This window comes from Euwallacea fornicatus, chromosome 19, assembly GCF_040115645.1.
Source record: "Euwallacea fornicatus isolate EFF26 chromosome 19, ASM4011564v1, whole genome shotgun sequence".
In the NCBI taxonomy this organism is placed as follows: domain Eukaryota; kingdom Metazoa; phylum Arthropoda; class Insecta; order Coleoptera; family Curculionidae; genus Euwallacea; species Euwallacea fornicatus.
The window spans coordinates 1,001,567-1,017,972 of record NC_089559.1 but is presented as its reverse complement, the minus strand read 5'-3'; the positions used below and the strand labels follow the sequence as shown (position 1 = coordinate 1,017,972).

Below are 16,406 nucleotides of genomic sequence, written 5' to 3'. Positions count from 1 at the left end.
AGCGAGCGGACCGGTAACTAGTTGTACTCAAACTGTTGAGGAATTGTACTGAATCAATGGTGCAATTATTGTACTCGAATTTAAGAGCTTGCTTCAAAGATCTGATCGTAAATATTAGGTAGTTCTGGAAATAGTACAACAGTAGAATAGTTGATTTCTATATTATGATGAACCGTTTCAATGCTATGTCACAGCTGAATGTAGGAGCCCTCTAACAACAACCCTGTATTTTCAACTTGGCAACCAACGAAAAGATAATTTGACCCTTAGAACCGAAGCAAAAAGTGGGGTTAATAAAGGTCATAATTGTACTGAGTTTAGTACAATTAAAACTGATATTTCAACGTTGACAGTGAATTGGTGCCTTTCGATGAGGCTCAGTGAAGGTTGGTCTTGGTCATGAGAGGTGCGCGGAGTGAGAGAGGAGTGGCGCCACCGATAAAGCAGAGGCGGACTGGTATTTGTTTATCGTATTTTATGGTTTGTTTGCAATTTATTAAATTTTTTAGTCCAGGTGCGCGAGCCGGAAATAACTCTGTTTCGGGTTCTAAATACTGGTTTTTGCCGTTTCTCAGTTAAACTCGTTTGAGAAAAAGATAGCCGCAATTGGCTTTGCATCACAAAAAGTTACCGCTCAATCTATTGGCGTAATTTACAACCACTGAACACTGACTAATATTGCAGCAAAACTTCTCAAAAAAAAAAAAAATTGCTTTGTAAATGTATCCGAAAATTACCTAACTGACCAATGGTCAGAGTTAAAGAGATGTCAGGATGTGTCTTTGCCAAAATTGTTTATTAAATATTATTTGCAACCAAGAGTGGTGTCAATGTTTATTTTTTCTATGCATATTATTTTAAAAATTATTTGCGCGGTTGTCAAATTTCCCAAACAATGTCAAATTTTATCAGAAGAAATCAATATTAGAAGGAAGATTGAATTTGATCTTCAAGTGGGGCAAAATTAGTTTGTTTGAATTGTGGTAAAGCTACGATTCAAACGGATCTCTTCTACTTACTGTAGCTTGAAATTTTGGCAACATCTCATTCTAAGTTCGTTACGTCTATCTGTGAAATTTATAACTGACTCATGGCTTACACAGTTATCAAATTATCTATCTTTTTTAAACGTGTCACAAATTATTTAAAAAATGCACATTGGAATTTTGAATGTTGCATTAAAATTGGCTCCATTTATTAGTGAAGCTATGAACATCTCAGTGTCTTACAAAATCCTCAAGTGTCCTAAATATAAAAGCATTTTTGTCTCCATATTTAAACAAACAAGTGACTAAAAATTTTTCATCAATTGAGGGCAAACAGACAAACAATCGGGTCCTGACCGAAAGCGAAAACGAGCGGATTACCACCAGCTTTGTCTGTGGTCACTACCACACGTGTCACAAACCATGGTAGGGGGTGAGTGTTGATATAGATAGACCATAAAATGGTTTAAGGGAGGCGTAACAGTGAGACCCAGTGGTGGGCGAGATCTAAAGCGGCGCACAATATTGTGAATAAGGGTCGGCTACTGAAAAGGTCATAAAAGTGTGCCTGGTCAGTTTTCTTCGATTATCACCACTTGCGCGAAAGTATGCATTATTAGTAACGCCTTTAGGGCCATTCACGAGGCAGTTCTATGCCGCCATAATCGGTAGTCAAAAAGGTCAGCAAAATAGTTAAATTATCGCCCATACTTCATTAAGCTTAGTTTGTGATAATTGCTTTCTATGTATGTCAGAGATAGTCAGAGAGTATGAAGGAGAACAAATCACGGGGAATTTACAGTTTAATTAGATGAATCGTATTTTACATGTAAAAGCATGAAAATCACACCTTATTACATGGCTGACCGGTAACTTATTCCTAACCATGGCACTTCCTGGACGCAGATGAATATTTTGCCATCAGTAACGGTATATGTATGACCGCACTTCCTCGTTTTACTTTTCCTGGTTACAGTACCACTGAAATCAACAACCAAACTTCAGGAAAGACCTGAATTGCTTCTTCCATTGCAAATATCTGCATGCACACAGAGAGATCGCAGACATGAATGAAGCCCCATCATCATGGGTCTATTTATAGAGAATTAATGGCCGGTCATAAATTGGACGCGTTTTCTGCAAATAGCGGCGCCAGTCGGTCAAATATGTAAAAAATTTAATGATCCTATTTTTCCCTGCAAATTAGGTACTTAGCATCGACAGGTAATTACCTCGACTTGATTACGCGACTTAGGGCAATTATTAAGGTATTATGTCATTGCTGCAATAGACTATCATTTGTCCACTTCTTATTGAATGGAGTTCATGAATCTCATTTAAGGCTTAAGGATAGATCCTCCGGGTTTACCAGGAGTTCTTCTTGAGACCTCGGTTTCTCTACTTAAATTAATTGGCACAGAACAGAACTACCACAGCTGCAAAGACGTGGTGTTTGTAGTATTGCCGGGAACAACAGCTCAAACTTACGACAAAACTGTCCGGAGCTGCATAATGATAATCAAAGTGAAGCAAAATTACATGGTACCACCAACCATGGATGGGTGAAATTGTCGAAAATTACGGTTGTATGGCGTTGCGTCTAGACAGAGGTTTTGGAAGAAATAACTACTCTGTTTCTTTTAACAATTATTATTATTATTTACTTGGGGCCAGAATTGTGGCAACTACTCAAAAAATATTTAATTGAGCTACAATTATTGATTTCCCTTAAATTTGTACTTACACTTAAAAAAATTGAATATTTCCGCATTTTGCGCACCACTGCCTTTTAATTAGAACCAGTAATGTTTTTGTTCACTGCGTTACTGTCTTCTAACTGAACACCGCTACCTGGGTAACATACTAATTAATATTTCCTTCCACGAATTCAGTGCCATAAATTTTCTTATTTTTCTTGGATTCGTTCCTTCAAAAAACACCATTTTATTGTTCACATATCTGACTTCTGCGCTACCACGTGCTCCGGCTGAGTGCGCCACTGCCCAAAACTTAAAAACCACTAGTAAAATTGTGCGTTTCGCAAACGTACCAGAGCAGTCATAAATGTTTTAAAAATTTAGCATGCTCAAAAAACATGACTGAAATGAACAGTTTTAATTTGTTACGTCATTTATACAGACGCCGCTGCTTTCTCATATTCAAACCAGTTGGTGTCAATGACATTTGCATGTTATCTATAATGGTCAGAAATTTCCAGTGGCGTGCCATTAGGCATTTCCGCTGTTCTGAACAAATTACCCACCTGATTTATAGAAACGTCGGTAGGATGCGAATCTTTGCCGCTTAAAACATTTTTTATAATTTTCAACGATGAGAAAAAAGACGACGTGGCGTCATCTAGATGCGACATTTTCTAAATTTAAAATCGACGGTATCGTCATTTAAATGCGGAATCTTAATTCAGTTACTCGTATACCGATTAGTCCGCCTGGATTTTTGGTTTCATCTTATGTCGTTTATAGTTTCAACCCTTTTGGAGCAAGAAAACAAGGAGTCCATTGCTCAGAATTGGTAGTGAAAATATTTTAATAATAAAAATAACTAAATAGGTCGGACAGGGCGTCGCGTCGCACCGGCCGCCCGCTCGTCCCGACGGCAGGCGTCGCTCATGAAGACGACTTTGTTTGTTTCGTACGGACGCCGAAGAATACTGGCCCCATCGAGGGGGTTGTTTTTGCCCCCTGGGTTTACATGAACATCAAAACACTCGGACGAATGTGGAAAACAGATAGGGTGTGCCCTCTGACGACAATCAGTCTTCACCAGTTACCATTTACCAAATTAACCCTCATGTACGCCTATGAATTCTTACAAGCAGATTTAATAACTTCAAGTTCACGCGTACACACACATTGCCTTGTCTTGATTACTTAGCAAACGTTATTAAAGTTGAAATTTTTATGTTTCATAAGAGGACTTAATATAAATGATTAAGAGGCACCGAAAACATTAACGTATGTTCATTATTTTACCAAATAATTACAGAAAAAAAAAATTCTTTTGAAATTTACTGTTTTGAAATCCCCTACGCACGTCTCTGAAATTTTGCAACTACACTCTTAAACTTTATTTTTTGAAAAAGTACTTATAAGATATACAACAGGTTGGAGTATGTAAAAATGATGACATGAGATTCTAACAACAAACTTTTAAAGCATTAATAGACACGTAACACATAAACGTATTTTCATTATTTTAGCGAATAAAAAAATGAAGGTATACCAGTTGGAAACACCCATACGTATGCCAATTTTGTTCTGGAAAACGATTTCAGATAGGTACCAAAAACCACACAACCAATCGTCGGTATCATGGTCAACTCCAAGACGATATTTTTCATTTTCTATAGATTGTAATTAATTTCTTTGTGTAACTGAGTTATGTGTGCAATCATATCTTGTCTCATGACACTTTACTGCACTATTTTATTACTAGTGAAATAATGTCTTAAAGTCCAGATTAGTCATCGTCGAAGTTCGGACATTTATCAAATAAATGGTAAAAATATGACTATAGGGTGCTGGCGTGATTATAGGGGGTGCGATCGGCGCCAAATCGGGTGGTAGCAGGGTGCATACAAAACGTCGCCCTTTCCCTCGAAATTTGATATTTTAATTCGTTCTTGGCAGGGTCTGGAATCAAGTTAATTTGAGAGAACTGCTCAATAAACCTCTTGCAGTTTTCTAGATTTTCTTTTATCCATGTATTATTATTACATAATCCGTAAATTCATTGGTCAGAGAAGAAGGGCCATCGAGGCCGTCGTCGAAGAGTCGAGTCTTTGTGCCGCGAGGTTTGGCGCGACGCCCGGCGTCCCTCGAAGACGCCGATGCCCGAAAAAAGCGACGCCGAGGGGGACGCCGATGCACCTCTGCTGGCCTCTTTATGAGTCTTTGTTTGTCACAACAACTATGTGTGTGTTTTGGCCTCAAAACTCTTTATTACCCCTCGTTTGGCGGCCATACTAAGAAACTTTAAATCAGCAAGTTTCCCTCGAGATCGTACTTTGGAAGTACACGTATATTAATATTTCAAAAGTTTCATGGAAATTTTATAGTATTAAGTCAAACTTTGGATTGATGAATTTTATGGAGGATATTTATACCTGTCTATGTCTTCACAAGTGGGTGTGTGAAACGATAGCACAGTATGTAATTTGACTAAAGTATCAATTTCCATGTGTACAAGGGGAAATATGACGCCGGAATAACAAAATCGGTGGCGCCGCAAGTGGGGCGCCCTGACGCCCTGGCCGGGCCCGTCGCGGCGTCTTTGGCAGCCATGGATGTTTGTCGAATATTTTCATTTCATCCAGATAAAACCGATTTAATTGGATATATACAGTAGGGGAGATTATTAGAGGCGTCTGTGTGACGATAGAGAACATGTTTTTCTCCCAGCAGCTTAATGAATAAAGGACGGGGAATTCTATTACTTGTTTCAGAGCAACATTAATTATTGTCGTGTGATGTTCAAGGATGAATTTTATTAACATCGATATAACAATATACTCTTATATTAGAATAGAATCTGTACTCAAGTTTCTTCGCCTAAATCTTTCAATTAACCATGGTATATTATCTAATTTCATATAATATTATCTACGCGGGTAGAGAATGCAGATAATGTTTATAAATAAAAATTACCCTTTGATATTTCCAGCGAGATTGTAAATGCAGTCTAAGCAGGCATCTGGGTATCTAATTAACTCTACATATATGCGCTAAATGTTTTAAAATTCCAATTAATAATCTAGAAAACATTCAATCTTGGTGTACATTCACATTTTCCCTTTACTTTGGGTGTGATATTACTAAACATACGCCAGAAGGTACAGCTGTAGTGAGGAAAGTGACAATTGTTGTCAAAATCAGCTGATATTTGTTTTGATTCATTGATTTAAAGTTTTCAGGCTTACCACTGTTAAGTCCACTTAAAATACTTATGATTTTCATAAAAAAAGCAGAATATGTCGTATAGAAGAAAGTCCCGGTCCCCATTCAATAGAAACGGAACGAAACATGCTTCTCGATCCTACAGATCAAGGTCTAGGAGCACTTCGAAGGCCAGAATTTCTAGGTAATAAGGAAATAACCTTTCAGGACTTACAGAAATGTTTCTTAGTTCTTCCGTTGTAGCCATAGAATCAGTAGCCGCTATCCAGAAGAAAAATTCAGTAAACATGAGAGGAAGAATGGGGACTATCCTCGATCTCGGGACACTAAGAAGTTTTCTTCACAAGAGGATGATTTCATGGAGCACCGTAGACAAGAAAGGGAGATTTTAGGTCTTAGAGAAAGCACTGTATGGAGTAAATCTCCTGTGAGAGAAGAGTAAGTTCTCATTTAATATTGCAATAAATTTATAAGTAATCCTTAGTCTCAGTGAATCTGAAGGGGAGCCAGAAGACCAGACCACAAATCTGCACAAAAATAAGAAGCATAAAAAAGATAAGAAACACAAAAAGTCCAAAAAACACAAAAAGGATAAAAAAAAGAAGAAAAAGAAGAAACGAGTGTCTGTGTCAAGCTCTGATGACTCAGAAGAAGAAGAACAATGGGTAGAAAAAGAACTAAAACCCAGAAAGAAAGCTATGGTCTCAGATTCATCAGAAGAAGAAGATGCAGTTTTGGGACCTGAACAGAAACCTCTGACCACCCTCACCCATAAAGAAATGGGCAAAGCCCTTTTGCCAGGTGAAGGAGCTGCTATGGCTGCTTTTGTAGCTGAAGGAAAACGAATTCCGCGAAGAGGAGAAATCGGATTAACCTCAGATGAAATAGCCTCGTTTGAAAAGGTAGGATACGTTATGTCAGGCTCAAGACACAGGAGGATGGAGGCTGTTCGTATTCGTAAAGAAAACCAGATTTATTCAGCAGACGAAAAGAGGGCTTTGGCGATGTTTAGTAAGGAAGAGAGACAGAAGCGAGAAAACTTGATTTTGGGGCAGTTGAAGGATATGGTTAAGCAAAAATTAGCTGACAAGAATAAATAGAAAAATAAGAAATAGATTTGAAAAGTTTTAGTTTATTATTAATTGTATAATTTAAGAGAGGAACATAATTTTGAATGTATTTAATTGGCGTTTTTGCTTTTTCTATTTTTTTTGAGTTGGAACAATATCAACTATATACAGTCACTAAAGGTGACCCCCTTTTTTTAACAAAATTGTCAACAAAGTATAACCTAAAATCCTTTTAAGGTGCTACTTGTGCTCACATTATTACCTTACACTGGAAAGTCCTTAAAGAGAATTCTTATCAGAACTTTTTTTAATAGAGGTAAGTCAGTGGGTCACCCATTAGTAAGAGAGGCCAATTAAAATAATAATTAAAACCAGACAAGGATGACGATACTGGTTACCTATCCTTATCTTAAGTTGTTTTTACCCAAATGTCAATAATCTTTGAATTCATAACCTCAAATATTATTTATTTTCAAATAAATCATTATTGCTTATTTAGATAATTTTAATTAGTGGAGAATTGTGTTTTTTAAATTCTAAACATTGCTTATCTAATAAATGCATAAAATATTACCCATCAATTTATGCTTTAACAAGGAAAAACTGAATAATTTTTCCAGCATGAGTTTACATTCAATATCAGGTATTTCCAAATAAGAATTTTCATTCTATATTGCTAATTTTTCGTAAATAGAATACTTTGATGATATCACACGTCGAAGAAACAAGAACCAAGAATATGCTAAATTGCCCACAAGAGATAATGGATTTGTTGATGCCCAATTCCAGAAACCCTCCCAAGAAGTTCCTTGGAAAGCAATTACCTTGGCTACTTTACTCTTGGGTAAATTAGATTTCTTGTGCTCATAGTAGGAAGTTATGAGTGGAATTCTAGTGATGGGTACCAGTCTATTGGTATTTGGTTCCTTAGCCGTTGGTGGGCGTATAGAGTTGGAATACCCAGATCGCTTATGGCCCATCATTATTATTGGAATTATCATGTTTATACCTGGGGCATATCACGTTAGAATTGCTTATTATGCTTATAAACAAGTGCCTGGGTTTTCCTTTGATGATATACCAGAGTTTGAGTAGAAACTAAGGTGGAAAGTGATACTTACGTACCTATTTATATTATATAGAATAAAGCACCAATGTACCTTTGTTGTTAATGCAATAAATATACTTTTATTATATAAAAAAACAAAATGCCTACACCTTAAAAAACATCATATGAGCTCATAAATTTTAGTCATTATACCAATCTAAAAATAAGAGACTAAAAGACAATACAAGTAAAAAGAATAGCATCCAGACCCTTAATCCAGCATTCCTCTGCATGGCTTGCCGAATTTGTTCATTAGCATACTTTATATTCTCAGTAGAACCCACTACTGTATCAGAAATTCTCTCTATATCTTGTTCCTGTTGTAGAACTTTTTCAGTAAAAAGTTCCTGCAATTCTGCTATGTGTACAACTTTGCCTTCCATTTGTTTCACCTCATCAGATATACTGTTAAGTTCTTTGAGTAGATGTTCATTTTCTTGTTCGAACATTTGCATATCTTCAGTACTCAATTCTTCATCATAACTAATTGGGGAGGATGCTGATGGTAAAGTTGATTCATTTTTTTCTGTTATACCCTCCAAGTCAGTCTTCTTACTAGTAGGTTTAGTCTCAAGTTTTGACAATTTATGGGCTTCAATGACTCTTTTCACCCTCACTGCTTTAGCCTCAGTATAAATCTTTGAAACATTCTTCAGATAATTCTCCAGAGATTCCACCACACCTTGATAATGCTCTTCTTTTTGCTTGGTCTTTGCCATGCCCCGAATTTCCTTCTTGTACTCATTTATCAAGGTTGTACACTCAGAAATAATTTTCTCAGCCCTATCATCCACTTTCTCTCTATCACCCTCAGATATAGTTTTGTTGGTTGATAAGTAATTTATAACGTTCAGGTAAGCTGCTCTGTTGTCTTGCAGAAAACTCTGCAGAGTTTTAATGTGTTTTACGATTTCTCGGGCTTTGGACAGGTGTACGTCTTTGGGACCTGTTTTTAAGAGGGTAGTTTTGCTATCAGGGGCAAATACACCCAAATTTTTATTAGTGACTTTGATGGATTTCACCCACGCTTTGAAGAGGGTTGTCAAGTCCATTTTTGTTGTTCAAAGTTGCAAATTGTTAAATTAATGAATTTGTTGTTGTTGTTATCACATAATGAAGGATAAATGTCAAAAAAATAAACACGAGGCTGTCAACAGTTTTAAGTTTTTCCTATTTCACAGTCAGAAATTACACTCATAGAGTGAGTGTATTCATAAGGTGTCATTTTTAATGAGTGTGTGTAGTAGATATTCTGTATTTAAAAAAAAATAGAAAAAACAAAAACATGAATTGAATGCATTCAAAGTTATATTGCTTTTTTAAATTCTACATTTAATGATAATACTGAATTCTATTATTCAATTAAAACATTTCAGACCTAATTCTTGTTTCTATCCTTATTCTTATAACCTAATTTCTACTTATCATGTTTTTCAACTGTTTTGTCTATGACGTTTCACGAAATATTCGGGAATATTTGATACTGAATGTAGGACTCTGTTGGGTGGAAAAATAATTGATTTTTTTGAATATGAAAAACAATTCATAATGATTTGAAATGACGTATTGAGATTACGAATTAAAGCGTTGATAGCATTTGGGAAAAACAACTAAAGTTCTTTCTTTAATATAGTGCGTTATGGGAGTTTACGACGAGGATAGTTAGCTTGTATTAGCATCCTTGTCAGCTTTGACATTTGTTGATGTCTCTTACTCGTATGTGACCCACTGACCTACTTTTGATGTAGCTGCCCTCTTGAGTAATTCTGCTACGAATTTCTTTTTGAAGAGTTTCCAGAGGGACGTAAGGATATACGAACACATAGCCGTTTAAAAGCTCTTTAAGGCGTTTGAATTTATTGAAAATTTGGCTGTAAACTTAATTCTCTTAATGCCAAAATCTGCCTTTAATGTGAGACTTAAATGGCTTCAATAAGTAATTTGATACATTTTTGGCATTAAATGTACAATTAGAGTTCTTTTTTGTTTTTGACTGGTCGAGTATTATTTGGAATAAAGTATAAAAATTTAGTGCGGTTAAAAATAATAGGAAAAGATAATGGAGAGTTTGCAAAAGCAATAGAGCATTCAAATAGTAACGAATTCTGTATTCTTTTCGTGGACTTATCATTGTGTTTATTCTCAGTAAACCTTTACGTTTTCGTCATGTCCTAAACTCGTTCCCGAAATTAGGGAAACTTTGGAGGACGGGTATTTTTATAATAGGTGGAGCTGATGTCTACATATGGTTTCTTTATTTTTTCTTTCCTTGTTATACTCGCATGTGCGCAAATCTTCGGGGTTGCCCAAAACACTTTCCACTTTTTTGTAAATTTTCTATTTCTTTCGTCGATTTGAGATGAATTTTTTCTATATTATGCGGAATTTTCCTCTGAGAACCGCAAATGACAATAATAATCCATCAAAAAGGGCCAGGTCATGTAAAAAAAAACACCAACTACACCATATAATAATATATTATTTAATTTATGGGTCCAACACAATCAAAGATTAAAGACTTTTACCGACAACTTTTCAGTAAAGCGCTCACATTGACTAGACACTTTAAATAACATCATATGACTTTTTGCCTGGAAAGACCACCAAAAAACCTCTCTAAGGAATGTATATTACACAAGTTTATAGTAATAAAATATCAGATTCCATCCCAAAAAATAGTCAATAGAGAAATAGGGCCACTATGCAAGCAGTAACCAGGCAATAAAAATTAGAGCCAACCACAGGAAAACCTTGGATAAGAATTGTTCCTCCATGTATTGGGGGGTGCCATGAGGCGCCATGTTAGGTCTAGGTTCTCCAAAGTTGAAGGTTGATGTAAAGAATCCAAAGGGAAAAGCCCCAATTCCGAAAGACATGTGGAATCCCCCATCCCCAAATCCAAAACCTATGTTAATGTGCTATACTGAGAATAATTATATTAAGGAAAAATTACCGTTAAAGTTGTTTCCCGGTTCTGGCTCAGTTCTTTGTCCTGCAGGCCTAGGTGGTACTTTATCTCGAGGGTCTTGCTGGTTCTTGCTCCCTCTCCCATAGAGAGGAATCACTTTATCTCGACTAATTGCAGCTTTACATACAGGGCAAACTTGTCTGTTTGGCCGTGTTTCAAGCCATTGGTGTAGACAAGGCCAACTAAAAAGAGAGTTAAGATCAGGTAAAAAGAATTTTCACAGAGCTTCATGGATTTTTTTGCAGATATCAGTAAACCTTCATGCAACATTTTAAGATGCTGCTTCCTCAATTTATCATTCAAGTGTTGTTTTTTACCTCATTAAAAAAAATTTTGCACCTATAAAACTAATAGAACTAACCAAAATAAATGTCCACACATACTGACAACTGCATCTTTAGCTGTGTCCAGGCATATATTGCACTCCAGTAGTCCATCATCTTTCTTGTCTCCCTGCTTTGAGTTAGGGCTATCTCCTTCATCTCCTTGACTAGTGCTTTCTCGAGCCTCTTCTGTGCTGGTTGACATGTCTCAATCTGCATGCATTAAAATGTTATTTTTTAATAAATCGCTAATAACTGATGTCTAATATGGCATAAATATTTAACAGATATAATACAGTTTTTATGTAAACAGGCCAAGGTACTTTTTCGATTTCGTCAAACAGTACCAACATATGGAACTTCGATGAGAATTTATAAAGCATTTGAAAGATAATTTAGGAATCTCAACTCTACATTATCTCAAGCAGAAATGGGTCACTTTCGCACTCACCGTATAGCAAACAATTTGAGCTAGAAATAGCTAGAATTTTATCAGAATCAATTACGTTACTCTGACGTGTCTTTTCATAAAAGTTGTATGAGTTCATATACGAAAAATACTTGTTTAAATCGATTTTTACCTTAAGTTCAACTATCAGTACATAACAATTTTTTTTTTTCTTGGAATTCCAAAAATTTTTCTTAAATCAGGTGATTATGATATTGACGTTAGGCCCAGTAAATTCTTGATAGATTGGTTTTTGTCCTTGTTTACTGCACATCATAAGAGAAAAATAGATTTTAGAGATTGCAGTTATTACTCGGACACTTTCATTAGCTTCTTTACTAGATGGCGACACTAGCTTTAACAATCGAGGATGGGAAACAGAACTGTGCAATCGCCATTATCAAGAAAATGATTTCGCAAGATATTCTTCAAATATTTTAAAAATTCCTCCATTAGCAGACAAATATTTACTGATTTGTGTTATACCAAAAAGTAAAACTACACGTTTTTGACTCTCCAAAGAATGTACTAAATTTTAAGCGCTAAATAGGTAATTTTCAAGCGAAAAACTCAAAATTGGTAGTCCCTTTAAAAGGAATTGATAAGTGAGAGCATAGTATTGACCGCTCCATTCGCTTTTCACCTAATAACCTTTTCCGTTTTTGTTTGCAACAATAACGTAATATATGTATAAGTAGAAAATTAGGTTAATGAACTGAAACTCGGAGAGCTCAGAAAATTCGTCAGGCAAATATACATATAAAGATGCAGCACCATATCTTATAATGATGCAAGGCCAAAACATAACATAAGCAATTTACATTCACACAAGAAGCTCATACTTACACTCACATCATACTCTCAGATGAACAATAAACTTAATAGAAGAAGACCTGGATTCCCAGAATGAGGCTATGATAAAGCAGGTCATGCCTCAGCCCACATAATCAACAAAGGAAAGAAATCTCGCTGTAAAGTTCTCCAGCGGTCCTGGGAGGCCATCCTGACAAGCATTTCTTGAAATGGGGAATTCATAATAAAAGGATAAACTGTTACATATACTTGACTGAACGGAACTGCAGCGACAAGAGGCCATTGTAATCTAGGAAAAAAATTACCATGATACCTAAACAGTGAAAAGTGCTTTATTGACATAATTAACCTTAAACCCAATGGTGATTCGATACTTATAATCTTATTAAAGCGCGCAATCACTTTATTGTTGTCCCACGGTGAGCACTGTGCGAATGCTGCAAAAACAACCAACAATAAACATACTATTATTTATTTTTAAACGCACCTTTCTCCTTCATGCATCAGATGGAAAGCATCATTGATTTTGTCCCAGGAAAACGTGTGCGATATGAACTCGTCTAATTTAACTTTCTTGGCCAAATAATCGTCGACCAATTTAGGCACACTATCGATACTTTTCCAGCCTGCAGCAAATATGTTTTAGTTTGGTTTTAGTGATGAGAATTGAGGTTCAGACCCCCAAAAGCTGTTCCTTTCCACACTCTTCCAGTAACCAGTTGAAAGGGCCTGGTGCTGATTTCTTGGCCAGCCCCAGCGACGCCTATGATGGTGGATACTCCCCATCCTTTATGACAAGCCTCTAGCGCTTGTCGCATAGTGTGGATATTTCCCACACATTCAAAAGTAAAATCAAGTCCGCCATCTGTTAATTCCACCAGCACTTCTTGAAGAGGCCTATCATAGTCTTTTGGATTTATAAATTCGGTAAAACCGAATTTTTTTGCTATGAAAAAAAAACATACATATACAAAACGTGCTATTGATAAAAATTAAAGTACCAATTTCGAATTTTTCAGGATTGATATCCACGCCGATAATTCTAGAGGCTCCTGCTAATTCACACCCAAGTCCTACTGCAAAACCTACAGCCCCCAAGCCCCAAACTGCGCAGGTGCTACCTTTTTCTACTTTAGCAGTGTTCAAAGCAGCACCATAACCTGTGGGAACCCCACATCCCAGGAGGCATACTTTATCCAGTGGAGCTTTAGGGTTTATCTAGAAAGTTATCTTTGTGTTCAGAAAACACACCATATTTGTAGGATTATTTAAAAATAGCCAAATAAAGGTCAAGTTTATGATAATAATAATGATAATTTCATTAGTAAAAAAAAATTAATCCCAAACACCAAAAAAACATGTAGGGTCAATCTGAGAGGATCCTACCTTTGTTACTGAGATATCAGCTACTACAGTATATTCGCTGAAAGTGGAAGTGCCCATGAAATGGTAGAGTGTTTGCCCTTTGCAAGTAAATCTCGAAGATCCATCAGGCATTACTCCCTTCCCTTGAGTAATCCTGATTTTCTGGCAAAGATTGGTTTTTGGAGACTTACAAAACTTGCATTCCTTACATTGTGGAATGTAGAGAGGGATGACATGGTCACCTTTGTGGCATATAAAAGAAAGATTAACCACATAATTAATTCAAAGGAAACTTTAGTATTACTAGTCAATTGAAATGTGTACTTTAATGACTTTAGTTTCACCTTTAAATTATTGCAATTCCATTAAAATTCAATGCTTATCCTTATGCAAGTAATAGCTCACTTAACACTAATTTATGCAGATCTAGTTACTAGTCTTTCAATGCTTTGGTTCAATTTCTTAATCTAGTTATTCAATCTTTCAAACAGTAAGTTATATTCTTGCCTTACCTGGTTGAATGGTGGTTACCCCCTCTCCAACACTCTCCACAACTCCTGAGCCTTCATGCCCCAAGACCACAGGGAAAATACCCTCAGGATCAGCCCCACTGAGAGTATAAGCATCAGTGTGGCATACTGCAGTGTACAAAATTCTGATCCTCACCTCATGGGCTTTGGGGGGCGCCACCTCAATGGTCTCAAATTTCAGATCTTCCTTGGGGCCCCAGGCCACTGCTGCCTTGCAGGTTATCACCTTTGAGGCAACACTTCACATTGGTGGTTGTATCTCTACAGAAATTAGAACTTACTTGACCGGCAGTCGACATGTCGCTATATTGGTAGACTGGAAGGTTCTGCTTGATTTAAATGCGATTGTTAGATGACTGGTTGAGTTTTTATAAGTTTAATTGAATAGAGGAATCAAAGGTTCACTTATAATACAGAAAATAAAATAAAATAACAATTGCTGATATCCGCGTGACGTCACAATTTGACCTCGGGGGTGCCGTTATGAAAAGGATAATTAATATTTATTATTGGTTTATTTATGTTATTTTAAATTAAAAATTTATCGATTTTAGTATAAATGGTAAAAATAATATTGAAATTATTGATGAATAAATAGTAAGAGACTTATAAGTAAAAATGTCGAATTGTTCAATTTTATTTCCCATAAAGTCTAGCACAGTTTTTGACAAATTATGGGGCTAAAATTGATCATCATCTTAAAATGAATTTCGGACTATATTTTACTTTTGTTTCTTACAAGTACGAGAGAGATAGAATTATGGTTTAACCTAAAAAAATAACAACGTATAAAAATAAGCTGTTGATGCGGCCCTGTTGGAAGAGACACATATGAGCCCCCGAGACTCATGAGGTCCTATGGGGTAGTAGTACAGAGGGTATAATATTTAATGATAGTGCAAACTCTTTTAATAGAGGTTATAATGTTGGCGGGAATTTACATTATCATCGTTAAAGAAGAGATAGAGGGATGATGGTAGGCTTTTTCAACTTAAAGACTTTTATATTGGTTTAAATTCTAGTCCAAGTCTTTTTTTAACTATAAATTTATCACTAGACGGTAATGTTCTATATACAGTCAGTCACAGTGCAACTCGTACTCATGAATAATTTTAATAATTTTTTTTTTATGGTAAAGGATTAAAATAATAAGGGATTTGGTAAACAAGAATTTTAAAAATGTTGAGTTTTTTTTAAATATTTAGAAAATATAAATTCTTGGTATCAACATGAAACTCATACATCCAAGGTATTTAGTAGTAAATGCATATTTAAAAGAATTGGGTGTTTGTGTTTTCTGTATACTATTAGCCTCGCTTATCTAAATTTAATTATTGTTTGTAATGGGCCAACAAAGAGGCCAAACCACCGTCACTAAAAGAGATCTCATCATCTACCATTATGAAAGAGGAAAAACTTCCTGTCAAATATGTAAAATGGTCTATAGGAATCATACAACCATACACAGTATTATAGATCGTTATGTTAATGAAGAAAGGATTAAAAACAAAGTGCGAAATAGCTTTAGAAAAATCCTTAATGATTATAATGAAAGGGGGATCTTATGAAATGTTGCAGAAAATCCAAAAATGTTTGCTTCTAAATTGGCAAAAATTGTAGAAACATATCTAAATAAGGTTGTTAATCCATAAATCATTTGAAACTTATTACATAAGTATAATCTAAATAGTATAGTAGCTTAAAAAAAACATAGATCAGTAAGATTAATAAAATCAAACGTTTAAGATTTGCGGACGAATATCAAGAAAAGGATTTTAACTTCTGGAAAAATGTAATTTTTGCAGATGAGAGCAAATTCAACATTTTTTTTTTTTGATGGACAATTAGTTTGGGGAGAATTTAATGAGATATTAAAAGA

The 16,406-nt window shown here is 35.6% G+C and overlaps 5 protein-coding genes across 9 annotated transcripts; 2 read left to right on the top strand and 3 right to left on the bottom strand.

Moving 5' to 3' along the window:
* The first annotated feature begins 5,823 nt into the window (after nt 1-5,823).
* LOC136345232 (NKAP family protein CG6066) lies at nt 5,824-7,037 on the top strand. 2 transcript variants are annotated; one of them, XM_066293317.1, is made up of 3 exons: nt 5,824-6,086; nt 6,146-6,340; nt 6,393-7,037. In XM_066293317.1, the coding sequence occupies exons 1-3, from the start codon at nt 5,977-5,979 to the stop codon at nt 7,000-7,002; spliced, it is 915 nt and encodes a 304-aa protein (XP_066149414.1). In that variant the 5' UTR covers nt 5,824-5,976; the 3' UTR covers nt 7,003-7,037. The 2 variants fall into 2 exon arrangements, with proteins under 2 accessions (XP_066149414.1, XP_066149413.1); XM_066293316.1 differs by having other exon boundaries at nt 5,843-6,086; nt 6,387-7,037.
* A 355-nt stretch (nt 7,038-7,392) lies between these two features.
* LOC136345234 (transmembrane protein 230-like) lies at nt 7,393-8,192 on the top strand. Its single transcript, XM_066293320.1, has 3 exons — nt 7,393-7,615; nt 7,667-7,816; nt 7,868-8,192. The coding sequence occupies exons 1-3, from the start codon at nt 7,531-7,533 to the stop codon at nt 8,065-8,067; spliced, it is 435 nt and encodes a 144-aa protein (XP_066149417.1). The 5' UTR covers nt 7,393-7,530; the 3' UTR covers nt 8,068-8,192.
* Nucleotides 8,130-9,218, bottom strand: Syx18 (syntaxin 18). The gene has a single exon (XM_066293319.1). It carries the CDS (start codon nt 9,130-9,132, stop codon nt 8,221-8,223), a length of 912 nt encoding a protein of 303 aa, XP_066149416.1. The 5' UTR covers nt 9,133-9,218; the 3' UTR covers nt 8,130-8,220.
* Nucleotides 9,219-10,539: 1,321 nt separating this feature from the next.
* Nucleotides 10,540-12,815, bottom strand: LOC136345352 (E3 ubiquitin-protein ligase RNF185-like). 3 transcript variants are annotated; one of them, XM_066293560.1, is made up of 4 exons: nt 12,666-12,815; nt 11,410-11,584; nt 11,034-11,230; nt 10,540-10,985 (listed from the first exon to the last, which is right to left on the bottom strand). In XM_066293560.1, exons 2-4 carry the CDS (start codon nt 11,574-11,576, stop codon nt 10,780-10,782), a joined length of 570 nt encoding a protein of 189 aa, XP_066149657.1. In that variant the 5' UTR covers nt 11,577-11,584; nt 12,666-12,815; the 3' UTR covers nt 10,540-10,779. The 3 variants fall into 3 exon arrangements, with proteins under 3 accessions (XP_066149657.1, XP_066149656.1, XP_066149655.1); XM_066293559.1 differs by lacking the exon at nt 12,666-12,815 and adding an exon at nt 11,953-12,101; XM_066293558.1 differs by lacking the exon at nt 12,666-12,815 and adding an exon at nt 11,823-11,964.
* A 131-nt stretch (nt 12,816-12,946) lies between these two features.
* Nucleotides 12,947-15,216, bottom strand: Fdh (alcohol dehydrogenase class-3 Fdh). 2 transcript variants are annotated; one of them, XM_066293552.1, is made up of 7 exons: nt 14,809-15,216; nt 14,510-14,753; nt 14,019-14,239; nt 13,634-13,850; nt 13,312-13,578; nt 13,120-13,258; nt 12,947-13,069 (listed from the first exon to the last, which is right to left on the bottom strand). In XM_066293552.1, the coding sequence occupies exons 1-7, from the start codon at nt 14,824-14,826 to the stop codon at nt 13,036-13,038; spliced, it is 1,140 nt and encodes a 379-aa protein (XP_066149649.1). In that variant the 5' UTR covers nt 14,827-15,216; the 3' UTR covers nt 12,947-13,035. The 2 variants fall into 2 exon arrangements, with proteins under 2 accessions (XP_066149649.1, XP_066149650.1); XM_066293553.1 differs by lacking the exon at nt 14,809-15,216 and having other exon boundaries at nt 14,510-14,607; nt 14,664-14,753.
* Nucleotides 15,217-16,406: the final 1,190 nt, after the last annotated feature.